The sequence below is a fragment of the Synchiropus splendidus genome, chromosome 14 (genome assembly GCF_027744825.2).
Source record: "Synchiropus splendidus isolate RoL2022-P1 chromosome 14, RoL_Sspl_1.0, whole genome shotgun sequence".
Lineage (NCBI taxonomy): Eukaryota > Metazoa > Chordata > Actinopteri > Syngnathiformes > Callionymidae > Synchiropus > Synchiropus splendidus.
The window spans coordinates 17,566,084-17,592,770 of NC_071347.1; the positions used below are offsets into that span (position 1 = coordinate 17,566,084).

At 43.7% G+C, this 26,687-nt stretch overlaps 1 protein-coding gene across 6 annotated transcripts; it reads right to left on the reverse strand.

Annotated features, from left to right (window-relative positions):
• Positions 1-698: 698 nt before the first annotated feature.
• Positions 699-25,943, reverse strand: wnk1a (WNK lysine deficient protein kinase 1a). 6 transcript variants are annotated; one of them, XM_053884730.1, is made up of 29 exons: positions 25,746-25,943; positions 22,085-23,326; positions 15,800-15,972; positions 14,211-14,431; positions 12,541-12,698; positions 11,311-11,399; positions 10,984-11,203; positions 10,761-10,862; positions 10,318-10,690; positions 9,700-9,854; positions 9,519-9,584; positions 9,240-9,275; positions 8,789-8,926; positions 8,552-8,647; positions 8,221-8,315; positions 7,984-8,146; positions 7,798-7,914; positions 7,618-7,731; positions 7,078-7,126; positions 6,866-7,009; positions 5,840-6,795; positions 5,687-5,761; positions 5,500-5,610; positions 5,126-5,432; positions 4,918-5,056; positions 4,637-4,824; positions 4,432-4,563; positions 4,171-4,364; positions 699-3,185 (listed from the first exon to the last, which is right to left on the reverse strand). In XM_053884730.1, the coding sequence occupies exons 2-29, from the start codon at positions 22,868-22,870 to the stop codon at positions 2,805-2,807; spliced, it is 5,778 nt and encodes a 1,925-aa protein (XP_053740705.1). In that variant the 5' UTR covers positions 22,871-23,326; positions 25,746-25,943; the 3' UTR covers positions 699-2,804. The 6 variants fall into 6 exon arrangements, with proteins under 6 accessions (XP_053740705.1, XP_053740702.1, XP_053740703.1 ...); XM_053884727.1 differs by having other exon boundaries at positions 700-3,185; positions 9,519-9,590; XM_053884728.1 differs by lacking the exon at positions 25,746-25,943 and adding an exon at positions 24,405-24,712 and having other exon boundaries at positions 700-3,185; positions 9,519-9,590.
• Between the last annotated feature and the right edge of the window lie 744 nt (positions 25,944-26,687).

Consider the following 26,687-nt stretch of genomic DNA (forward strand, 5'->3'; position numbering starts at 1 on the left):
TGGCAGCTCAGGGAGCGGAAGGGTCAACAATAACTGGATGTCCGGTGGAGTAGTTTCGTTTTCACAGCCATTGCCTCTCTGTACTTGACTGTGATACAGCAGATCTTCTGAGCTTGAATCATCTTTGCGAGCTCAATTCTGCTGAAACAGATCTGATCTCACGGTTCCTTGTGAATGTCTTTTTGGATTATGAAGCAGCTCCAAGGAAAACGCAAGTTGTCTGCCATGTGGGACCCTTTTGATCTATCGGAGAATAATACATTAATTTCAATCTCAACCTAGTTCGTGTCAGATTTTCGACTTGTCTTGTTCCATTCTAATTGAAATTAATTTCAAGGTATCATTTAGAAACATTAAAAACATTGGAAAAACATATTTTTTGCATAAAAATTTGTAAAAACAAAGACTCCACAAGCATCCTCATTCATATCGTTTTTCACATTATGATACATGGTCAAATTATTTAAGATATGGAAAAATAATGAATGCAAAAACTTGAATATCACATACAGTAGGTCGTCAATTCAGTCTGTCATTTTAATGTCCAGCAGGTGTCAGTATTCAGTGACGCAGTATCAACAGTGTGTCATTGTGTGGAAACGCTTTATGATGCCTCATTTACCCATCTTCTAACTTTGAATTGTGACCACTCCACTGAAGTAAAGTGAACCAAGACGCACCAAACACAAGATTAAATTCATATTTTTATTTGTTTTTACAATTTGTACAATGTGAAAAACATACACAAACAGACACTGAATCACAGGAAGTCGTAAATGAGAGCCGGGGTTAATAAGTGTCAGGAGCCTGGATCTGCTCTGATATTCACAAAAGTAGCGGCGGAACATCTGCGCTCTGGTTTGTGCTGTACAGTGACCCATGTGGATTTGGAAGATTCGACAGCGGGGGGACATGCAGAGGTCGTATCTGGATATTGGAGTTGTGCCTGTGTGGTGTGTGAATGGCGAATAAACACAGAACCTGCTTTGTGGTGACACAAGAAAGGCAGTCGACATAAAGAAAGAGAACGTCTCCCAATATCAAAAACATTGAGCAGGAACAACCCTCGTCGGCATGCAAATGTTTTACGAACCCTCTGTCCCTATAAAACTCTAAACATTGCATATTCTGCATTGCAGTAACTTATTTTTCTCTAGAGAAGTTTAGCTAATCATCCAGACTACGAGCAGACGAGAAAAACACTGGCAGCGTGGACCCGTGTGAAGTGCTGACGCCCGATCAAGTGCTTCTATGAGTTTCAATCCACAAAAACAAAAATACCAGCCCAAACCAAAACAACAACAAAAAAAGCAGACGACATGAGCAAACCGGGAAATTAAACGGTACATTTCACTGTGCTTGATGTGGCAGCGGCCCCCCCTTCTGACCAGCCACGTTACAGCGACAGGACCAGATGACACCGGAACACGGAACCATTAGTGAGGATGCAAGGCACTAAAGTGTTCCTCATGTTTACAGGTTCGAGTGCGTGTGCAAGAGCAGAATACCACAAGCGGACTCTAGTGACTGTGCATCACGTGAAAGCGTTTACCTCACAGTAACATATATATCTATATACAATAAAATAGAAAAAATGGGGTGTAAGGAAGGGGGTCGGTTGGGGGGGGCAGGGCGGTCACAGAGGAGCCGAATCGGTGGCAGGAAAAACTCCTGCCGCCACGAGTGGGGAGCCGATAACAACCCTGCAATTGCACTTCTTGTAATCCATTAACTACTTGTTGTTTAACAACCTTTAATAATAATTACAGTGAAACAACATCAAAATCTGATGGCTGAATACAGGTCCATAAAGAACGATCGCTTATTAAATAGACGAATACAAAAAAAAAAAAAAAAGACCACTGAAAGAAAGAATCCCGGACCATTGTGAAAGGTGACGGATTGGTCGTGTCCAGACATCCGAGCACTCACCGACCCAATAGTTTGTCCTGCTCTAACCAGAACGGGTCAAGCGGTTCGGCGACAGATTTGAGATTCTTCTGTAATAGAAAAAATAATAAATCACCCTGCAGACACCTCCGATTGTGATTTACAGCAGCACTCTCTCTCCTCGTGGTGGTCAACACCAGGACCCCTCCAGTGAAAGAGATCGGTTTGGGTCGGGAATTGAATTCACATAAATATGATAAATGTCTATTTACACGACGGTTTCAACACGTTGGGGGGAGGGGGGATTAAGGCCACAGTTAGAATTTCTCCTCGGGTCAATATTGCATTTGTGATAATGTCAAAGCAACTGGGATCTTCTGGCGTCACACCTACTTCCCTCTCCCGTCTCACCACACCTGTCTCGCCCTCCTCTTCTCACTTCCGCATCATCCTCCTATCACCTTACGCATTCCCATCCCCAGTTACTTTTGTGTGTGTTCTGGTTTAGTGGGCAGCTAAGGAACCGGTTCCAGCTCAGCAATGACAGAGGAATGAAGAGATTCTGACATCCGTCCTGGGAAAGACATCTTTGGCTGCTGGCGACGGCGCCGCTGGGACAGTTGCGTCCCAGGGCAGCAGTGGCCAGCGGATCACAGCTTAGCTCCACAGCTGATGGAAGGCTAACCTCACACTCTCCTGCTGCGGACGTGTATTGCACTCTCCCGCCAATTGCTGGACAGATTTCTTTTTTTTTCCCGCCTCACAGGTCCTGAACCGGTTCAACCATGCCAAAAAATTGCCACCGTAGAAATAAAAAAAAAATAATTAAAAGCCATATAATCACCACACAAAGAGACCCGGCGGCGTCTCATTCAGCCCGCTATCTCTAGCTTCAGTCTCCATGAGGATCTGGGCTACGTGGACCGCTGGCTGGACGCTCCCGAGGTGCCGGACTTCTGGGAATCCTCCGTGGCTCCGAGGTGGTAGCCTTGATGCAGGGTGACCGGGGCGGTGGGAGGCGGCTGGTACTGTGTTTGTGGCTGGGCTGGGCCGAGCATGCTGACCTGGCACGTGCCCGTGGGTCCGGCCCACTGCGGAGCACTGTATGGTGCAGAGGCATACCCGAAACCCTGGGACACTGGGCCCAGAGAACCTTTTCGAGGCCCCAGGAGGACGGAGGGGTTGGCAGGATTGGCAAGGTGAGTGGTGGAGCTGGAGGTGGGCTGAGGAGGGTGGGTCGGGCACAAGTAGCCAGGAGCCGAGTACTTCCGGCCCAAGTTGGCAGGAGGCACCATCTGGAGCAGAGACACACAGTTAGAAACACAAGAAGGCGGAGCTATCAGCACGTTGTACGACGAGGCTGCGGCGTGTTCTAACTCAGGCCAGGTGTGGGGACTGTTGCTGTGCATTATGGGCTTGATACAAGCCGCCGGGATATACTGAGGGGCGGAAGAGGCGAGGACGGCTTTAGACTCCAGTGAGATTCACTTCATGTCCACCCACGCTCCTATCTGCCCAGTGCAGCCAGGCCATTGTTTGTAGATCATTGTTGTTTATTATTACTACTTAGTTTCTCCAGTTTCATGCGGCTCTTCACCACACGAGCCGCCAAATTGACTGCGATTTTGGTGAAGTTGCTACTGAGATGATTGTTTCTACAGGAAATAAGATGAAAAAGTAAGAGCTATTCCAGCGAAATGTCAAAATATTGTTCAGCGACTTTGACCTGCGACTTAAATATAAGCAATAAACCTCGGCGCATGTGCTTCTAAGACTTACAAGATTGTTGTGGAGTGAAGATTGGACGCTCCAGTCTGCAGCGTCGCTCACATACACAGACCAGAGCCACATTATTGGGGGCATGAGCCACGTAAAAAGTAAAATAAATGGCACACACATTTCTATCTACACCGGTTGACATTTGGAGGTGGATCACGGTAAAACGTATGAATTTTAAAAATACATGCACAAGAGACATACGCTGGACACCTTATGACACACAGGGATGTGCTTTAACAGCTATACTAAGTCACATGACCAGCTGTTCAGGTGAGCCTTACAGCCTTACATATTTGTAGGATGTGGCTCTTTTCAGTAACACAGTAAAACAATGTAAGGTAAGGTAACTTTATTGTCAAATGTGACTCTTAGCCTGTGGCTGGTTGCCCACCCCTGGTCTATTTATACCATTTATTACTTGTATAATTTATCATCATGTATCGACTTATCTTTACTTACATATTTATTTATTTGTCATGATATTTGTTGACATAGCCTCACCTCATGTCCTACTGCCGTCTGTGCCCCACTCTTGGATCCTCTCTTGCATTGGGAGATGTCTCTGACCCAGTTGTCCACAAGCTGGTGGTCCTTATCGGTGAAAGTCCCAGTGGCTTTCTGCGTCTGGGAGCAGGAAGGTGTCGCCTGGGAGTTGTTCTGGTCAGCGCGAGCGGTGGTACCTTTGCTGCTGGCACCTGCTGGCACAAAGGCAGGGTTAGAAGAGAAGAGAGGGGCGGAGCCTGGGGTGGAGCGGTGGCACACCTGCGGAGCTGCTGCTCAGACTGGGCAAGGATGGAGAGTTTCTGAGCCCTTGCAACGGCCGGCCATCAGCTGGAGATGTGTCCAGGGTAGAACTTTGGTTGGGAGAAGAGTCGGAATCGTCCTGGTTCGCCGCTTGAGTGTCAAGATGGACTGAATTCAATACAAACTACCTATGACAAATGGATGCAATGAGGACCATCCTTACCCAGGAGGGAGTGAGCTGGCTGACCACTCAGGCGGGACTTGTGATTTTTGCTTTTGAGACGCCGCCGACCTCCTGATGCTGTGGCGGCCGGAGAAAAGGAGGCGGGAGGAGGTTTCCTCATTCTGGTGTACAGAGAATTGAGCTCTTCCTTGTGACGTGTCTGCAAGGCCTGTATTTCCAACGTGTGTCTGAGAGAGGAGAGACAGTGTAAACAAAGCAATACATTTAACACCATATCTTTGCAGAATCTCCCTCCGGTCTAGTAGAAGGGTGAAAGAGACCTTTCCATGAGGCGACTTATTTCCCTCTGCAGAGCCCCATCTTCAGCCTCCGGGTCATCGTTGTCGCTGCTTTGACATGTGTACGATGGACCGTTCTGTGTGCTGGAGCTGTGGGACGGACTGGAGTCTTCCTGTGGGGCTAAAAACAACAACCCACCTATGAAACGGCCACTTCTGAGAACACAAACTGATTTACTTCATCACTTACCTGCGACTGGTGCGACTCCTGCCTGAGCCCCTGTGACACTCTCCGCCGTGGTGCTGGTCGATACTTGGAAGCGTCCGATGGTGGTGGGCTGACTGACGGATACAGCGGAGCTTAGGTTTGAACTTTCGGGCTGAGTCACGACTTTTGAAAGCGTGGACGAGCGGTGGAGGGTGTTCTCTGGGCTTGATGGTGATGAAGATGAGGAGGAAGAATTCTGGGAGGAAGTGGACGACGGGGTGAGGGAGGAGGACGAGATGCGACCGGACGCTTCTGGAACACTGATGGAAGAGTCTGCAGCAATGGTCACCTGAGCGCAGAGGAGCGAGTTAGCCTGAACGTAACCATTTAAACGGTTGCTAACTTCGCTGACATACTTGGAAGCGTCCGGCAGTGAAGCCTGCAGACGGACTCTGGGCCGACTGAACAGTCTCTGGGCTGAGAGCTCTTTTCAACTGGGCATCCAAATCATCTTTGGATTGCTGCGACTGTGGAGGAGACAAAAATGAATCTTAAAGGCAGGAGACCAACAATCCCAAACCCATACAGGAACTTGGATCTTACTTGGTGAGGTCCTGGTAATGGCGGTACAAGGTCACCAGGGGGCAGAGTAGATTGTTCAAACCCAGTGGGTAATGTCTTTAAGAATAATAGGACGCATTAAGGATGATGAGAAACCCATTTAAATTCTTTAACAGAGTCAACTCTGAAGCCTACCTGAGCCCGGGGCTTAGACGGAGGAGTACTGGCATGTTCTGCTGGAGTAGTCCCTTGTCCTGGAGTGGTTGTAGGGCCCATCACGCCCTGTCCGCCTGACATGAGGGGTAAATTCGTTGGCGGCACCATTGTGCCGGGTGGAGGGGAGGAAGTTCCTGTGGGTGGAGAGGAGCTACTGCTGGGGGCCGGGTCCAGTGTGGCAGATGCAGCACTCTGGTCTTTAAATAAGGAACGAAGCTTCTTATCCAGCGCCTCAATGTCTCCCCCTGCAGCTTTGGTCTGAACCTCTGCTCCCTCTAGTTCCACTGGCTGTGTTTGACTCTGGCTGCTGATGGAGGCGGAGGTGGTGGGCTGTGCAGAGATGGGAGCTGACTGACCCTGTGACGACGGGTGTTGGTGAGTGGACGGTGCGGCAGAAGGGAACGGCTGCTGCTCCGAAGCTGGAACTGAACCGGTAACACTGGAGGTGACACCAGAGACAGACACTGTGCTGCTGCTCTGTCCAACAGTTGAGGGGGCAGACGTCTGCACAGTTGGGGTGGATAGGGAGGATGAAGGGACGCTGGCAGCCGGGGCCACATATGAAGCGGCAGATTCGTGGGGAGGATGGGATTGTTGTGGACCAGGCTCATTGGTGACAGAAGGAGTTTGGATTTGAGACGAGACCGGTGGAGGTGAAACCCTCCCGGTCGAGGGAGGCGATGAGGACGCTGCAGGGGTCGTGAGAGCCGCTGGCGGCAAGCCAGTACTAGTGGTTGGAGCTCCTGCATCTGGAGCAGCGTGTGCGCTACTAGAATTTGACTCGCTGGATGGTCCCTGCGACACTGTCACTTTGTCAGCAGCGGAAGGATCAGAGGTGCTGGCCATATCTTGGTGGGCCAGTTTCATCTGGCCGAAGGCTTGCTGCAGAGTCCCAGATGGAGCAGACAGCGAAAGTCCCAACGTCATCATGGAGCCTTGAACGGGAAAATGTAGTTTAGCCTTGTACAGGAATGTTGGGCTCAATACACATATGTCTCCACTCACCTGCAGGAGTTTCTTCTCCGACAGACGTATTAGCTGAAGAGGCACCGAAGAACTGCGACCTCAGACGGGACTCTGGTACGGGGCTGACGATGAACCTTCTGCCAGCTGAATGCACCACCTGGGCCGTAGTGTTGGGAGAAATGCCTGCAGGAGGAGAGAGAAACAAAAGATGCGGTGACTGGTTCTAAGGAAACACTTTTTTTTTTTTTTACCTGGCAACATGGGACCAGTCAGCGATTGGTGTTGCTGAAGTTCGCTCATCTGTGGACAGACAAAGTGAGGACGCATTACATTATGATCAGATACGGCTTCAATGAGGACATTACAAATGGGACAAGGAGCAGTTTGTCATAATTTGGTGATGCTCTTGATACTGAATCCACATGGAACCTTTGGGACTATTGAATAGCATTGAAGGAGTGTCTTTCATGTGCAGCTAACCAGCCCTAATCGTCACTTAAACCCAACTAAAAGTGACCAAACCATCAGGTCACTAAATGAAATCCACTTCCATTTGACGAGTGACACAATGCCTTACTGGTCATTGATAGCATTGCTAGACCAGGCTGGTAGTGATAACGTGACAGCTCAGGAATACAGCGGAGCCAAGACCAATGGTGGTATATTGGTAAGGGTGCAACACAGTCATGGGTTTTGCACTTTTGACTCAAGAGTTCGATTATACTTTGTTTTAAATGAGCTTGAGTGTTGTCAAAGGGCCAGATTAAGATGGCTCTCCTATATGAAGTTACCTGTGGGAAGGCCTCCCTCATGCCTTCGCCCTTTTCGTCTGCCATTTCTATGACCTCCCGGACTTGCTCAATGAAGGACTCACGCTCGTTCTCCAGAATGAACATGCTGTTGACCTGAAAACCAAGTAATTTTTAAAACATTTTCAATTGTCTTTTTGCTGCCGTAGAAGTGACCAGTACCATGATCTGTGCGATCTCCTCCGGATTATCGCCATCCAGGTCGAACCTGAATGTGACCATCTGCCTGTTGTGTGTCGTGAGTTGGCATTCTGCCACCCGATCTTCCACATTGGAAATCTACAAAAAGAGAGCTTGTTTATAACCTAAGTGGAAAATAAATCCCAAAATCAAACTGCATATTCATACGCTCAGAACATTCAGCTTGGCCTTTGCAGTCCTGTCATTGCGGGATCGGCTGCGAACAGATCGAAGCTGATGGCGCTTCAGCGATCGCCCCTCGTGGTTGTCTCCTGGTGCAGAAGGTCCTTCGTTGCCGTCACTGAGACCCGACGCAGATTCTGACAGGTAGCTAAAAGAGAAACAAATGCATTACAGTTCTGACACACAAACCTTGAAAGACACTACAGAAACGTGGATCCTTACCTATCTGACGGTGGCACCAGAGCAGGTGATCCTGCAATCGGCTGTTCCTCTGTCGTTGACTGAGGAGCAGTAACACTGGCAGAAGGCAGAGAGGCCTTCAGGAGGAAACAAGAAAGATTTCACGTGTGTTGTTAATTTTCTTCTTTTCTCTGTTGCAGTCAGATGCCACACAATTAAATGAATGTGTCCATCAGGTGGCGCTGTGTCACCACACACACTTTGTTGGCAGCACAGCAATTACATAAAAGGGAGGAAGTAACGCAACACCAACTAAAAAGGAGGGCAAAGAGGGACGTGAATGGTTTTTAAACAGAGTGTCGTCACAGAGTACCTGCAGTAGAGAGATGCAGGAGGCCTGATATAGAAAGTAAAGGTGCTCAGCGTTGATAGGAGGAGACAGGATAGGACTTAAATCATTGGCCCAAGACTGAGTCATGCAGGATTAAGAAGCATGCAGAAAAGAAAAGATGGAAGAAAAAAAGAAATGAAAAGGAGAAAAATGACATGATGGCGAAAGCAAGTTTGTGAAGCAAATAGGTCGTAAAGCAGGGACACTGCCAGTCATTACCTGAATCTGTGTGGCTCCGGCCTGCGGCGAAGAGGAGCTCTGAAGAGTGGTGCTGCTCTCAGGTTGCTGCTGCTGCGGCTGGCTCTGGAGGTTCGACGGCTGAGTGGATGGGGGAATCAACACCTGCTGAGGGGGGATCTGTGAGATGAGAAGTAGGGTGGGGTAGACGAAAGTAGAGGAAGGTGAGAACAGTGAACAGCTGGACTGAAACGGACTCATGGATGAGCACCCTAAACACAAGCAACCAGTACTTACCTTTCTGAGGCAAAAGCCACATTTTAATTGTCAAAATATTATTGTCAGCTTAAGAGCCAACATCGTATTTCAGAGTGGTATCCATTACCTGAACCTTTTCAAACTGCACAGTTTCTGACAAGGACATTCTACCACCCAGCCAAATACAAACTCAATTGCCTGCAGTGGTGACAGGAAAAGGGAACATTTTATCTACCTGAGGGGGAAGCGATGGCTGGTAGTAAACTCCATACTACAAGAAACAAAACATGAGACAGGGTAAGAGTAGGGAAGAGTCCAAAATAAAACAAACTGGGGAAAAACAAAGGCTGTAGAAGGGACTGCTTAGACATTCACTTGGATGGGAATCCAAAATGGGCTTGATGCAAGTTCTGACTTTTTTTGCAGTGACAGCTTTAGGTTAAAGCTCATCCAATTTTCTTCTCAGAAAACCCGCAGCAGATACAAGCACAAATGGCGAAAAATAATCACACACCTGCTGAGATGTCGCTGGAACCGTTTGGCTGCTTGGAACACCGGGTGCAGCATCTGTCTGGACACCCTGCATCTTGGGGAAAGGATATCAAACATTAATGATTAATGAAAAGCAACTCTTGTTCTGGGTGGTACTAACTAAAAAAACAAATCATTGTGTGCTATGGCAATGACTGACTCACCACCAGCACCTGCTGCATTTGGTCCCCTTGGGTTGAAACACAGGACATACCCTGCTGAAGCTGCTGACTGGGCGGAGCATTGTAGGGTATTGACTGAGAAGGAAGCGATTCGGGAACCACAGGGAACCCAGGTGGTCTGTCTCCCATTGGAGGAGCTGTGAGACAACATTTTTATGCTCAATTATTCCAAACACAATTAATGATCACTTGCAAATTACAACATATTAACGTCAGGCTGCATTTTATTTCGGTCTTATCTAAACCCTACATGTTGAAAGCCTTTCTCTTGGCTGTGACCTGAAGTAGCAAACAACAGCAGTCAGACTGCGATAGGTGATGATGTGTCTTCTGTGAACAAGCACACCTCATCCATCCATGTTGCAAGAGGAACAGGTTTGTCTAATCAGATCAACTTTTTAGACATAAACATCCGTCACTATCAGATGTCAACCTCTGTTGGTTTGTTGCACAATACAGCGACACGAGGAATTCGGTCAAGACACATTATCATGTAGCAGTTACACAGTCACCATGCTTATCTGGAGTTTAGAGACAAATTGTTCCTACAATGAAACTCCATTTGTTGTAAAATAATCTCCACAGGGACTTAAAACTGACCTCCGGCAGTGTGCTGTGGGTCTGTCTTCGGCTCCTCTGACTCAGGTTGAATGACGGCCAAATTCTGACTGTGAACCAGAACTGGGACTTGACCCATTGACTGAGGGACGTAAGGGACACCTTGAGCCATGCTGGCCATTTGGGATGACTGGGGAGCATTGTAGACAGTTCCCTGGGGAACCTGGTGCGCTGTAGGTTGGGCAGGCAAGGGAGCAGTGTGGTGAGATTGGTCAGGAGGAGCATAAGATGCAGGCTGTGGTGCAGGTTGGGACTGAGAGATCTCTGCAATCATTTGCTGCCCAGTCGGTTGTGGTATTTGCATCTGACTATGCTGTTCTTCCTCCAGTCCTTTCTTCTGCTGCTCTTCTCTGACCTTTAAGCAAAAGCAAATGCTTTTAAGGACTAAACATGAAGATCCTAGATGAAGAGGGGTGGAGACAAACCTGCTGCCGTTGTGCTCTCTTGCGGCAGATGAGAGACACCCTGTCTTTTATAGCTTTAGCAATGGTCTTGTTATCTCCTTCACACACATACCCTGATTCAACCTGGAACGGAAGCATATTTGAGAAATGTCTTAATATGTTCTGATAATTTTAAAATGATTTTTCCACACATATCTTTATCAATGACATCAAAAACTATGGAAGCGTTAAAAAAGGAAATCACCATTTCCTGAGCCACGTCCTCAGGGACATCTTTGTTTAGGTCAAAGGAAAACTCAATGGCTTCATTTTCCTTGTACTTCCCCTTCAGCTTTTTCACATCCTCAATTCTCAGGCACAACTTTATTGCTTCCATTTCTCCATCATCCTCCTCAGCCAACTCAACACGCACTCCGGTTTCCTCCTGGAAGAAGGCATGGTTCAGGAGGTCTTTGATGGAGTACCTGGTGACAGAAACAAGTAGTGAGCTAATGGAAACCATGAAGAAGCTTCCCTGGAGCACAAATGAATAAGAATGATGACAGGCTCTTTTCTTCCTAATTTTTGAGACCTCTCGTCCTTGTTCTGCCGAATACATCCCTCGATGATCTCCTTCACTTCAGGAATGGCCACCTTGTCGAAGCTTCCTGGCTTCACACCCTAAAAGACAGAACAACCCATGACATTGTTTCTTACAAATGCTTTAGGATGCTGCTCTGTCATGTGATTCCACCACAAGCCTCTATGTTCAAACACGCATCTAAGATGGAGAGGCATGATTATTCAGATTCTAACTTCCCCAGTTCTTGAAAACAACAGCATCTAAGTAAAAGAAAATATATGACAGATGACAGCTTTTCAGTATTTCCACAAGATATTAACATTGACTTATGAGAAACATTCCAAATCAGTTAAATATTGGAACACTCAGGTCCAAATGCAGCTACAGTGGCAGACTTTCAGGGAGAATTGTCCTGAATTTCTCCCCACTCATACTCATGACCAGATGTGCATGAGTGATATGTATTAAATTTGATACAAAACTGAAGCACAAACAAAAGCAGTCTTGCTGGCACTTCAGAATGAGTATAAGCTCAGTATCTTTATACTTACGGTGAAACCAAAGCATGTGCCACTTTCAAAGGCTCAGAACAATAGCACTTAGCTTCTCCAGGGAGTGAACCATTTACTGTGAAAGCTAACTGTGGGTTTATGGGAGAAAAAAATCCTCAGTAACTGCGAGCGACCACCTGCAGCGATCATTGTCGTAACTATATGTCAGTAACTAGGCTGCTTCAAGCTTCTGATGCCTCAAACATTTAAAGAACAAGCCAGTTTCCTTGACACCTTTTTTTGGTGAGTCATAAACATGTCTTTCGAAACATTGTCATGAGTGTGTGTCCTGTTATCGTCACAAGTCTGAACAATGACTTGAGAGGAAACAGCTTAACTGTTTACTCATTTTCTCTTTAACATACACACCTCAGGTCAATATGCTTGAAAGAACAAGGCCACATTTTCTTTTCATCCCGAACATTAAATAAGGCATTACTTTTAAATCACTCTCAGGTTCTCATGGTTTAATTTGTGCACATTTAAATATCTTTACATGTGATGCTCATAATTGATTGACCATACTACAACTCAAAACAACAACTAGTTCTGAGCTCATGTATCGGAAAACATATTAGCAGCTGTCCTTAGGGCTCCGTTTTAAGCTATGTCTTTGGTCACTCTAGAACCGACCTCCTGCCGACAGAAGTGGCAGCACAGTGACACTGGAGTTAATAAAAAGACTTACGCTGGTAACTCTGCGGTAGATCTGTGCAGCATTCTGGCACTCTGAGTAAGGGTACTCGGAGGTGGCCATCTCCAGCATGCACATTCCAAAGGCATACACATCCACTGACTCGTCGTACTTCTCCTCATACATCTCAGGCGCCATGAACTCAGGGGTACCTTAAATCAAAACAACTATTCAGATCTCTCAAACTTCCTTACTGACTGAGTGGGCTTCTCATAACCCACAGCCCCCTCTGCCCCTCTGACCCATGTGGGGTCGAGGAAAAGGATGATGAGAAGAATGACCAGTCTGTTGAGAATCCTTGGTGGAGAACCTGTGAGTTGAAAGTTGGAAGAGAGGAGAAAAGGGGGAAGGAAAGTAAAAAAAGAGACAGAAAACAAAAAAGGAGGGAGAAGCTGAACTAAGTTAGACTGTAGAGAAGAGGGCACGTGTTTATCTGTGTAAGACCAATGTTCAGATCACACTTGACAGGTACTTTTTTTTCGTGTTTTAAATTAAAGCAACATGGGATCATCTTGTCAAATTTGTTTGGGAATAGAATGAACGGATTTAAATGACCCATTTGAGTCAAGATACCAGCGATGGAAGCAGCTTTATAACCTCAGCAATCATGGCACATTTGCTTTAACAAACTACCTACCTGTTGGACTGACTTACCGTCTCCCCTAAACCTGCAAAGTTAAAATGTAAGGGTGAAGACAGAGGAAAGCTGGTCCCAGAGCTAGTAACCGTTCGGTGTTGTGTGCCTCTGAACATCAACGTCAATGAGCAATCCTTCATACTAAACTCAAACTTTTGGTCTTACACAGAAAAAACAATGTTTGTTGATTTGCAATTGAAATTGATGTGTGTTACATGACACTGCCAGACTTACCAGGCCCAAAAAAGCTCATCCTTTACTCATTGACCAGCAGTACCCTATTCATTCCAAACAGCAGAATGGGGCACAGCTGAAGCTAGAGCCTACATATTAAAAAACATACCCATTGTAAAAACAACAAAAAGAAGAGCAAAGGGCTGACAGAGAGAAACTGGAGGGAGCTCCCTGGGTGAGAAAAAAAATAAATCTGCTGTCCTGCAATACTTTAAGACAGTAAGAGACAAACACTAGAAAAATAACCTGTTGAGGCAAACCCATAGAAAGACATGTTAAATATATGATTGTCAAACAGACCACATAATTCCAAACCACAGAACAAAGACCAGTCTAGGACAGAAGCACAGGCCATACCTTTAGCCATGGCCACTTTAGCCTGAAAGAAGGCATGACAGCTTTTATAGGAATGTAGTTTTAACATTCGGAGAAACGTTAGGCACTACTTACATTTAGTAGGAGCCTGAAAAACACATTTTTGGAGATACATGGAACAAATATCTGGAACATAGACCAAACTCTCTATAGTTGCTTTGTGAGTCCAAAGAAAGGAATCCTTGTGGTGATCTTCCTAAGATAACCACAGAATTCGGCCTCCATTTGAGCTGTGGTTTGAGAGACAACTAAAAGGCTGTGGTCTGTTTTAACCACATCACCAGAATGACAAGGGAACAGTGAACAACCTTTTTTCATAAACACCTTAAATACCAAGCATACTATTATGATCGTGTTTAGGGTAATTGCCCAAGCAGAAGACGGGGCAAAATAAACAGAAATGACTTGGGGAACATACCTATAACACTCTTGGCAAAGGACGTCCGCTTTAGGGTGGCCAGTCCAAGGTCTCCGATTTTAACAGATCCTGTGGGGCCAGTGATGAAAATGTTGTCGCACTTCAAGTCCCGGTGGATGATGGGAGGAGCCCGAGTGTGAAGGAAGTGGAGCCCTTTCAGGATTTGGCGACACCAACTTCGCAGCACTTTTATTTTCATGACCTTGAACCTCTTCAGATACCTACAGACAGAACAATAGTATGTTAACCAAATGAATGAGAATGAAGAAGACAGTGAAATGAATGAAATAATCTAACAAATGCCTGAATAAAAGCATCTTGACTGTGACCATTAATGACAGATTATTTGTGTTAAATAATAGGGATGCTCCAACCAGGATTAGAGTGCTGACCATCACCGATCACTTACAATCAATTTCAGAGTAATATCAGAATGTAGTGATGACTAATTTACATTAGGTATCCTTGAGGAGACATCTTAATTTAGACACAAACGCGTTTTTTATACAAAATCTTGCTGAATTAAGTATTCTGTTGAAAGGAGAACAGACAAACATTTAATTAGATTGTAAGTCTAGACTGGTATGTCTGTGAAATATTTACACACGGGCCGCATGTAGCACGGCTCTGAGAGAGATCGCACTCGGCGGAAGCAGCAGTCTTCACCACGGCAGTTATGAGAGTTTCCACTCTGGACACTGCTTTCAAAAACTGTCAGATTCAGGTGTCAAAACAAACACTGCATCCGACCAAAAACAGCAGGGGATTCAGCCATTTCCTCCTCTGTGTAAACGACACCTGGCTGGCCATCTAGCCAGGTGAAATAACTCAGGGAATTCGCCAAACTTTCCAAATGTTAAGCTCATGTAGGCAGGTGTTGTTAATCGTTACAGGCAGGTGTTGCTAACAGCCTGCAGCTGATGAACCAGCGGTCTCACTTTCATGTTCTGCTGCGAGTCCCAAAAACTCTGCTTGCGACTGCTTGCTCTTTAAATGGCATACTGAATTCGTTGGGTTGAAGCCTTTTAACAAGCTTCTCCAAAAAGCAAAGCATTATTCTACCGCATTTGTGTACTGTTGGATGAAAACCTTATGTCACAGACTGATATAAGTTAGACATCAGACATGTTACTGAGCAGTGAGTAGGAAAGGTAGGGGCGGATGCCACACAACCCATGGTGCTTATGACGGACAGCAGCCCGTCATATTGGTTTTCATGGCAAGCAATGAAAGGTAGTGTTCGGCATTCACCAATTACACCGATATGCGATAGATGCCGATCCAGATCAGGGGCCGATTGATCGTAGTTAAAAAGCACTTAGTATTTCAAATATAAAAAAGCTGAATTACTCCAAGCCTACTACAATACTGAGTCAGACAATAATAGTGTAACTTCAGTATAACTACTCTTTAGAAGAACTATAACTGGACTCGTGCACTCAAAAAATTGGGGACATACGGATGGCACAGCTTGAAAACAACAATCCTATATCGTGTCAGTCAACCATTCCATTTTATTTGACTGGTGAAGTAAGAAAAATTGCATGTGCTATCTATTAGACATGAAAATATTCTATTGGTGGACTTACGTCTTCAGTGTTCCAGACGTCATGAGTTCTGTCACCAGAACAATGCACTTCTTGCCTTTGGATGGTCCTTCCCAAGAGTCGTAAAAGCGAACGATGTTGGGATGTTGTAACCCCTTTAACATCACTGCTTCCTCCTTAAAGCGCTGTCGCTCCGTCTTAGACAGCTTACGGTCCTGTTGAGAAATTCAACACTTATCAGTGCCGACATCTAGTTTGATTGATGGTGCCATACTTAAGACGGTCAGTGCCATAAGATTAATGCCCAGAGTTACAAGACGACAGGGTGTTGACAGTGACCGCCATCTGATGACTATTTTCTGTATCAAACAGACCAACTGCATACACACACCCATGACAAAAATTATACTTGTATGACTTTTCCATCAACAACTGCATTTGTATGTGCTATCTTTTATCATATTATCATTATCTTTTACTTTTATCAAGCAAAAAAATGAAATTGGCTGAAATTATTAGACATTATCAGTAAGACCTTGGGTTGGATTTTGGGCTCAATTCTGTCAACCAAAAAAATGTGGAAAACTTTGTCCTAGATTCCGAAACCCAGAGCGAGGAACTTTACAATGACTCAGGAGGGATGAAAAGTGTTGAGTCCATCACTCGACAAAGCCCAAATATGCAAGCCAAGTCTGATCAAACTCTGCACCGAGCTGAACAATTACAGCTCTTTATAACAGCCAAGTAAGCCAAGGAGATTGGTTGGTTGGTGAACTTTGAAACTAGTTTCAACACCATTTATCTGCATGATGTCTAGTATGCGAAGTTATAGAAAATAAATCTTAGGATAATTACATACAGAAAGCAATGTGGAAAAGCCATTGTGAGCAACAGTTAAATGCCTGCAGTCAAAACAGTACCCCACTATTTTTAGAGGCATCACTGGCAACAGTCAGTTAAGTTTTGCCTGAAGTTTGCCAAAAAATACAAAAGCAAGAGGTATTTGTAAAACAGCCCTTCTCAGATTCCCTGAGTAATTCCTGGCTTGACCTACTTCTTTAAACAAGCATGAAGCAGATAGCCCATCCCCGTTCAACAAGCCCACTGAACCCACAGACTTGGCTCCTGACCAGGCTGTCCAGGAAACACAACCTATTCGAGAGCGCACAATGAGCTTTGCTCTTTACGTCTTTAGTGCATCTGTGCTCATGTAGAAACCAAAACACGCAGAAAAAACAGACAAACCTTGTGAAACAGCTTTGTTTGAAAGCTTCAGGGTAAATATCTGGGGCAAGCACTGTGAGATGTCGGCGAGAAAATGTGAAAACAATTAGCATTGTGATACTGAAAGACTGTTGAGAACCAGAACTTTGTGGGGGGAAGTAGAAACAGCAAGGAAAAAATGGTCAATACATGAACTTGGACCAACTGACCTACTTTTCTGACTATTTATCAAGAAGGGAAGTGGTTCCTCTTTTTCTCAGCCGTACGCCACGTGGAAACAGTCATGCACAGCAGCCTCCCTGACACTGAGGTCACTCATTAATACACAACATACACACTTTGATAGGCATTTTCTTGACAAAATAAGTGTAGAAGAATTGTAATTTCCCTTAAGTATTATTTCACATCACTTCCTCCCCTGCCATCTGTTATGCTTTAAGGCATTTTTAATTAAAAATGATAAAGTGGTAATGATATGAGAAAAAATATCTTGGAGCTTGACTGAACAACTCCCTGTTTTTCCCCTGTAACTCAGAGAACTGGACGTTGTCACTGGACAACTTGTTAGTCTTTTATTGTAACTAAAACGAAGCAGCAACACAAGACAAACACTTGCTATAGGCGGTAATGAATCACCCTAAATATAGAAAGAGTGAAAACCATGTGTGATGAAGCCAGAGGCTGTCTTTGTCAGGTCAACACTCTCAGTCTGACAACGAGGGCCTACATGGAGGCCTCTGGACAGCCGTGGTTGAAAGTGAGGTTGGGTCCTGTGATTCCGAATGAGGAAATTACTGTTGCTGAGTAACTGATTCTGCCCTGTGATGAATGCCAATGGGCCGCAAACATGAATTTTGAATGCATTTCTACAAAAAAAAATTACATTTAGATAATATAAAGCGGAAAACTTTTTATGTTGTGCGCCCTTTAAATGGACATCAAATGCTTTATGTAGCGCTACTGTTAGTTTAAGCATTAACTGTGTAACGTGAATATCTGTGCTGTAAAATATATGGCACCGTAAATAAAAATACACACTGGTGCGTCATAAAAGCAGTCACAAAGGTGATAAAGCAATGACTTTTAAGTCACAATCCCTCAACAAGACAGATCTTCACAAGGTAATGCGTCAATTTGGGGGAAAAAAATCCTGCTTGTTATAAAGCAGATAATGAGGAGGCAGATCAGTCACCTGGTGACTCAGGCGCATCGGTGGCAGATGGCTGGCACAGATGTCCAACACATAAACCTGTGTCTACACCTCTCAGTTAATGAGAGAGGATCCACCTGCACAGCAAATGAGCAATCGCGAACCAAGAGTGACAGAACATGTCTCAACTTGAAGACACCTGAAATCAGGTGAAGAAGTCTGAGCCCCTAGTCTGCGTCACTAAGCATCACATTAGTAAGAATCAGTATTGGCAAACAGGAAAAAAACAGAAGGTGAATGAATTGAAGCTGTGCCCATAAGTTGTGGCGCCACAACTTAAATGAGCCACCACGCCTTTTAAAAGATGAACTCTCACAATGAAACATATTAAAAAGAAACATTGAAACAAGCGGAAAACACATAATGCATCATGGAGGTGGACATAATGGCTGTATTCGGCGTGTTTTAAATAGAAAAATCAAAAAAGAAACCTCATAATAACTGAAGTCCTTTGCTCCAGAATGCAAGTCGCGCATTCCAGTCATATGACTAAAGACTAGCGTTTTCATTGTTACCAATTCAGTAGAAGTCAAAACGTCCTTGTTTCGCTCTCTCCTCTTTGTTAGCTGCATTTTGAGATATATACATTTTTAGGGCATTAATAGGTGACAGCTTACATGAAATGTAAGTAGTATAATGCTATTTTTTAACCGACTACGAATTTGTAAATTACCATCCAACATACAAAAAAAATCAACTTTATTTGTGGTGAGCAACAAAGATTGCGTTACTAGAAGGCATTGGAAACTTCTCGGGTATAGTATGTCACTGCTAACAGATGTCTCTGGACAGCTGCTGTATTTGTTCATTCTAAATGTTGCTCAAATTCTCTTGTTGGTCTCAGTTGTCTGGGCACATGGTAGATTGAGAAGAAAATGTATTGCAGTAAATGCATTTGTTCGCCTATCGAAGACACAGTGGTGACCTACATATTGTCAGTATTGGCTTGCAATATGAGACCTGAACAAATCAGAACACACAGAGGCTGGGGACAAATGGTAGACGCCTTTAAATTGTCAGATGATTGTGGACAGTTGGCCTTTCAAACAGAATAAATCATGAATGACTTTAGCTCTGGCCAGACCCACAGAAAAGCTCTGGGGAAGGCCCGGCAAGTCGGCTGGGTCAACTGAGTAGCAGAAGGCAGGAGAATGCTGTCTGATGAATGATGGAATCTTTCCACTGACCTAGTGAAACTGCCAGTAGCCTGATGGTCCTTCATGCCATCAATTTGAACAGACATTTCAAGGGTAATCAACTATAAAAGGCTCAATTATTTTCTTTGGTCTGTTGCTTCATTTTATTTGTAGACAGTGGAGTACTCTAGCTGAAGGTGCAACATCAAAACTTGAATTTGTTGTCAACAACCAATGTAAACTATATTTCAATTTAGAAGCAGACAAAACCAAAAACTGAAGTTCTAAGGTTGATAATGTGGAATACAAGCTACAAGTCAAATTTTACATCTCTTATCATTCTGTCTTATACTGTAGATTGTAGTAAAGCCAATCAAAAAAATCTATACCTAGATTGTTCACCAACAACTAATATAAAACGCACACTTCAGCAGAGAATTCCGTAATGTTAAAGAAAGAACTGAAGAGCTCAGGGAAGAAACCAGTCAGACTTGTTTAGAAAACATACAGGCATGAGTCTGGGTGCTTCAGGCATTGACAAACCTATTGAGGACATAGGATGGACTCTTTTCTGCATGAATGACCATGGCATTGACAGAAGGGGGTGTAAAATGGGTATTTCAAAATAGCAAAATGAGCAAACAGGTCTCGACAAAAAAAAAAAAAAAACGTCATTAGAATCAAGATTAGTTTAAGTGAGATGGGATTTTTTGCATGGTGAGAAAATCGGAACATTAAATCCCTTGTGGAACTGTTAACTGAAAGTATTTTTGTAGACTACAAACAAGTTGCACTTAAATCTGGCATAAAATACCATCATCTGCAAGTTAGAAAAAAAGGTTTTCATGATTTAGAAATGTAAATCACAAAACGACCTCCAAAGATTGGTCCTAGTAAGAATATTTAGTTCTTAGAAACAGACGAATGGATTCAACAGGAAATGTGCGGGGGGAGTTAAAGGCAAACTGACGGTGCAAAAGCAGGCCACGGCAGGCCAGACCACTGCTCCTCGCACAGGAGATTCCTCTGTTAGGAATGTGACCCATTTTGCATTCACACAAGCATTCAGAGCAGGAACGTACTGCGCATGTGTGTCAATGGTTCTGTGCAAGGGGGAGGGGCAGGGCTCAGTAATCTTCACATTGTTCTGAAGTGTGCATGTGTAGTGTTGGATGAGACCAGTGCCGCCCATGACAGGGTTAAAATGTGGAAGTAAAAGCCATCGTTCATGCCGTGAATCAGGTCAAATCTCGCTGTGGGCCATGGTGCGGCTACTTCGGACAGCAGAGCATCACTTAAATGACAAAGCACTCCCTTCATTTTTTCCAAAGCATATCAGGGAATTTCTAATTTAGAAAAATGCCTCCTCGATGGAGCACTCCCAACTTCATTTGGGTTTGAATTGACATGTTGATGATTAGATTAGATTACGCTTTGTCTGAAAGACTATTTTCTGCATCTACACATTGACTATCAAAGTGTTTGATATATATTTCAGATACATTCATTATTGACGGGTGGCTTACCCTTCTTTAAAATTAACTAGGGCCCATCAGAGTTTTCCAAAATGATAACTGATAAGAATGTGGAAGTTTATTTGTCAGTAAAAGATGCCGTGGGCGCTGAAAAATCATTTTGTTTGTGTGTTTTCATGGTGGTAACACTTATGGTTTCATCACTGGCCTGTTCTTTGTGGCTGACCTGTACATTTTTAACCACGCAAAACAAAAACCGTTATGATTTACTACCAGACATCAAAAGTTGAGGTTCTCATCTATGTTGTCATGTCACCCTGACTGGATTACTAACCAAGCTGAACGTCTCTATTAAACGTCTTACTCTATGCTGTCTATTGCAACTAAAATTTTGGAAAGCGAAAGGGTTCTGACTGGTGAATAATTAGTGTACTACTGTGTAAACTTCACCACCACATCATAGGAGGCCGAATATGCAACTTCTCATTTAGTGTGCACAGTTGACAAGAATGAAGAAATAGAGAAACCGACATCTTCCCCAGCAGCTGTAACAATGCGAAACAATCAAAGAGGAAGTGTGAGAAGCGTCGGAGAGCGGAAATGACTAAGGTTACTATGTGGAAGAAAACCACTTCTGCTCGACTCTGCAATGCTTTTTCAAGCAAAGAGCCCAACCCGAGAATGATGCTGTCCTGATTGAGAAATGAGAAAACTATACTGCAGACAGGCGATGAATGATTTATGATTTCTATCCTCTAAATATAAAGCATAAAGTAAATGTGCACTAGGGAATTCTGCAGACATTAAACAAGCTACATTAAAGCAGCAGAAAGATTAGACGCAATGTTAGATGCATTTTTACATGCTGCTCAACTCTTCCCATTTTTGAAAAAACACTAAATTCACTATGACAAACTTCAGCACTCAGTAGTTGCACATGTAACCAGTTGCACAGCTTGCCATTGAGAAGTGGATGAAAATTGATTTTCATTCTTGATAAGGCCAATGAGTAATCGGTAAATGTTAATGACAGCTCCGTCATTTAAAAGATCATAAAGATGTGTGTGCTTTAACAAGAGGAAAAGCTCATCACTTTTATTCATGGTTTCTTGTTGAGTAACCTATAAAGGTTTGTAAATTGCAGTACTAAAACATGCCATAAAATAAATAGATAAGCAGTACTGCAGACTAATCTGATGACCACACAGTTCACTGGGGGAGTCACAGTAATGGCACACAGCTACAAGATATTTTGCAAAAAAAATGAATCAGACATACACACCTGCAACTCGCACCACGCCACTTCCACCGTAGTTTCGATGTCCAAGCCTTTGTAGACTGTCTTGAAAGAGCCACGTCCAATTTCAATATCAAACTTGAGAAAACGTCCATCTGGAGATTGATCCACTGATTTAGTCTCTAAATCTTCAATGTCTTCCTGCACTTTCTTCTCAGCTTGTCTCTGGTCTGCTCCAGGTCGAGCCTTGGATGACTCTTTATCATCTTCCTCCAGCTCGCCCTCAGGACGGCCAGTAACTTCAGAAGTGTTTTCAGGTATGGTTTGACTTGGCAATTCAGCTGCTAAATTTGGTACAGGATGGGCAGCGACCACAGCCTCCTCATCACATGTGCTCGGAGTGATGGCAGACTGCTGTTCTACAGGAACAACAGCTACATTGGCAATTTCACTGTCTTTAACTTCTTCTCCCCCACTTTTTAAAGACTCCTCTTTTTGGGTTACACTTGGTTCAGTCTGTGGAAAGTGAGCAGCACTAGCATGCTGCCACTGGGACAAAGTTTCATGGGTTTGAACCCGTATTGGAGCAGGGATAGGAATTTCACTGGGCAAAGGCAGGGCAAGAGCAGTGGCATTAGAATCACTAATGACACTGCGGCGCAAAAAACGATGTTCCGGGTTACAGCGGTCCCGCTCCATAGTGTGATGCCGACGCCTCACTTCCGTTGGCCGGCATTCACTAACCATTGAGTCTGAACCAGAACTGGAACAATTTCCACTTTTCTGAGGGGGAGCTAGAAACTTCATTTTGTCGTCAGGGTTTTCCGACATCACACCTCCCACTAAAAAAAAAAGGTAATAATGGGATAGAGTAGCCGAAATATTAAAATAAGGTCATTACCAGGTTTGCCATGAAGGGGGTTTAAATTAATCACTACCTTTCAGTAAAAAATAAAATATAATTTCACTTCCGATATCACTTTTATTGCTTAAAGTCGATCCTTATATATGAAATGCAAAGATTGGAGGTGTAGGATGGGAGGTGTTCTTTTGTAAATGCAGAACGACAGAACACCACAGCCAAACACCAAGGGCTGATGTTGATACACAAGTCGTCTCAGATCCACACCATCCATCCTGTGAAACAATGGATGCAGCTTCTATCAAGCATATGGAAGTGCTGGTGAGGACAATAAAGCACGATCTACTAGAGGTGCCCAATATTCCAACTGCAGTTATTGCCGTCAAGTTAAGTCATCCAAATTGTCTTCCTCTCTTTATGATTTACTGCAAAGACAAAAAGGGAAAGTAGGTACCTTGTTAGAAGGTTACAAACCATGAAGTAAATGTCAACACGTGTTCACAAGCAGAATTTAGTGTACACATAGACTTAGAGAAAACACACAATAAATACAGAATGCAAAACATATCTTACATACCAAAGACAAGGCATTGTAGACATTAAAATAATGATACAAAAAGGGGACCCAGTCACAGATATTACATCTTTGTTTACTAAACAAAATTGTTATGTTGTTAAAACCCTGTATGTGGTTACAAATTTTGAAAATGTATCACTGGACACACGACATTACCTGTTGCTGTTGGCCAACAACTTTGCAACAATCATGCAGGCTAGGCTTGCCAACATCCAGATATTTTGCAAGGTCACAGTGCTCTTACAACAACGGAGGGCTTTGGGTATAAATAATATTATTATATTATCAGTACTGGCTCTGAACAATGTAATAGTCCTTTTTGTTGAACTAATAACCCACCCACTGCTGTTGAATGAAACTACTGCAATGTGACCTCTGTTGTTTGTTTGTATCCATTTTTGAACATCATGATAAAAGCCTTACATATAACGTGAATAAGAGTAAATTTGAAATTTAACAAAGTCAGTCATCACTATTATGTTCCTTAATCATGACATTCTCTCCTTCGATCTTGGAACACGACAATGTTAATATTATTATTATTAAAATTTCGCAATAAAGTCGCAGTTAATAATTCATGTCATCAAATTGAAAACTGAATAAAACCGTCCGAGTATTTCGCGGTATATTAGAACACCGTTGTACATGTCAAGGAGCAATGCGCAACAGCATGTACGTTAACCAAACCAGCTCTTTTAACACGATTATCGCTTCGTTTACGGTGTATAGTTTACATGGCTTTGCAGCACAAACGTACGTGCACATGATAATTCAAAATGTATCGACATTGCAATGGGTGCATGCAATATTAGCTCGTCCAGTTATCAAACCCAGGCGACGTCAATAGCAATAAAATTATAGATAAAAGGGAAACGATAGCGGCAAATGAATTGCACGATCATGAAGACGTATTTGAGGTCACATACCTGATCCATGGCTATAACTGACAGCGCAGCATTAGAACTGCCAAGCAATACAATGCAAGGAGGAGCGGCAGCTCTTTGTTAGCTGTTAGCTTGGGTTGGCTAATCCGGGCCTTAACCGGTGACACGACGAACACACGCCGCGTCACGCATTTTGAACGAGCTGCGCTCCGTCGTCAGCCAGTGAGCGCGCACAGTAATGGCAACATATCAAGCAGCTCAATCGCGTTTAGGTTGGACGCTTGAAGGCTGATGGCGACTGTCTTCACGCTCCGTTGCTATAGTTCTAACTTGTTTGTTTCCCTCGCGGTTAAGGCGAGAGGGGGAAGAGGGGCAAGCGCGAGCGACCACCGTGACGTCACCAAGTAGCACACTGAGCAAAAAGTCTCTTACCACACATAAAAACAAACACAAAGGTTATTCTACCAAATTCATATTCAAGGAAGCGTCATAAGACATCACAATCGCCGTCATTTTGTTATCTAATGGTCTCAATGCAAACCTTAATGGAAAGTAACTGATAATAATTAAACATAATTGAACGGAAAAATAATTAAATTGTAATAAATAAGTCACAGATCCCTGGAATTAAATCAGATATTAAGTAGAGCAACTACTTTTAAGCCTTTAAGCACATGTTGAAATGTTTTCACCATGACAATAAGCATAAAGTTTATGAATTAATAGTTTTTGTTTTCTAACCGAACAATGACAACACTGTTCTGCATTACAACTCATGCAACAAACTTGGTCTTTCAAACAACTAACATATATATTAATAAAAAAAAGGCAAGATACACAGGGCAGCCTACACATACCAGTAATTATAATTAAAAATAAAAAAAAGTTATGCAGCTGTCTCAGTCAATGTCTGTAGGTGGCAGTATGCTCCCAAATCGGGTCGTAATCTCCCAGTAAATAACGATAAAAGAAGACGATGGGGGTGGGCGGGGTGAGTGTTCAAAAAGGCCTCATTAACATCCTGACACATTAAGCACATTTGCTAAAAACAGATTCAACAATTTATGCCGGCGACAGTCGTGGCGCCACCCGAGGCCAATACTTCCTTCCAGAAAGATTTGTATCGAAACGTTTTATGGATCCCGAAACAGCGCCACTCAGGATATGTTCACGGCGGCTAGCGGGTCTTGCTTGGGCCTAAAGACACCCGACCCACCCCCCTACTGCTCACTTGCCACCAACCTTGTTCTATTATAGAGTATATACAGCACGATCATAGTATCCACGCCATCATTTGAACATAAAGTTTACATAGTGTGTCCGGAAGGATAAAAATAGCTCGTTGGAAGGCTGTTCAAAGCCGGTTGATAGACGCCAACCTACCTTAGAAATATATCCACACAACAACCGCCGAACACCGCCGTAGAAACACTTCTCGTATCTGTCCTTCACGATTTGAATATCACAAATACGTATCCTCCAAGTGCAGTGGACTACCCACAAAGTGGGCCGGTGTTCTAAAAATGCAGCGCAGTTTCTACATATTGATGAAGAAACCGGAGAGGCGGGTGAGTCCTCGTGCGCATGCGCTGGTTGGGAATGACCTCATAACATAACTAAGCATTTAGTAACGCATTTATGCTTTAGTTAACCGTGTTTTCATTTGGAATAATTTCTGTGTTGGTGTGTCTACATACTACGTTCCTACATTTTATCGTTCATGTTTTATTCGTTTCATATTCGCAAGTCTTTTGACTGTTCTAATAACGCATTTAATCTTTAGTAAGACGTGTTTTATTTGGAATATTTTCTGTGTTGATATGACTGATGCAACATTCCTACATTTTATTATTCGTTTCATATTCGCAAGTCTTTATAACAGTCTTAGTGTTTAATCTGGCGTTCTCATTCACCATATCACCATAAAAGTAATGTGATAGTTACAAAACTTTTTGTGAGAACTCGCAGAGTTTATATATACATTACACACCCACATCTGAAACCAAACTATACATGCTGCATATAGTAAGTAATTTGCTCACTCAAACCTTATTAACCAACGTGTATTTTAGTTGGGGATTAATAATGCACCAAATGTTTTGATATGAGCAGTTCATGTGACTTTAGAAGTGGATGCGCAATTTGGCGAGTTAACAAAAACATAACATTCCCGTTGGCCCTCAAACACTCTTTTCAAGGTAAATATGGCCCCCTGTCGGTGACAACTGGGAATATTTATGGTTCCAAATATCCATAAATGGTGTTTCCTCTTATTGTGACGCTCTAAATCTCTCTTTAATGCCAACGGTTGTATAAGCGTCAATG

Excerpts from the sequence above, each read along its gene's own strand:
- wnk1a (XM_053884727.1), bottom strand. The coding sequence starts at position 22,870 with ATGTCGGAAAACCCTGACGACAAAATGAAGTTTCTAGCTCCCCCTCAG. Across the intron at positions 11,204-11,310 it reads CGGCAGAACAAGGACGAGAG|GTACTCCATCAAAGACCTCC; the intron begins GTCTCAAAAATT and ends TTCTGTCACCAG. Across the intron at positions 8,648-8,788 it reads CCGGAGCCACACAGATTCAG|TCTTGGGCCAATGATTTAAG; the intron begins GTAATGACTGGC and ends TGCATGACTCAG.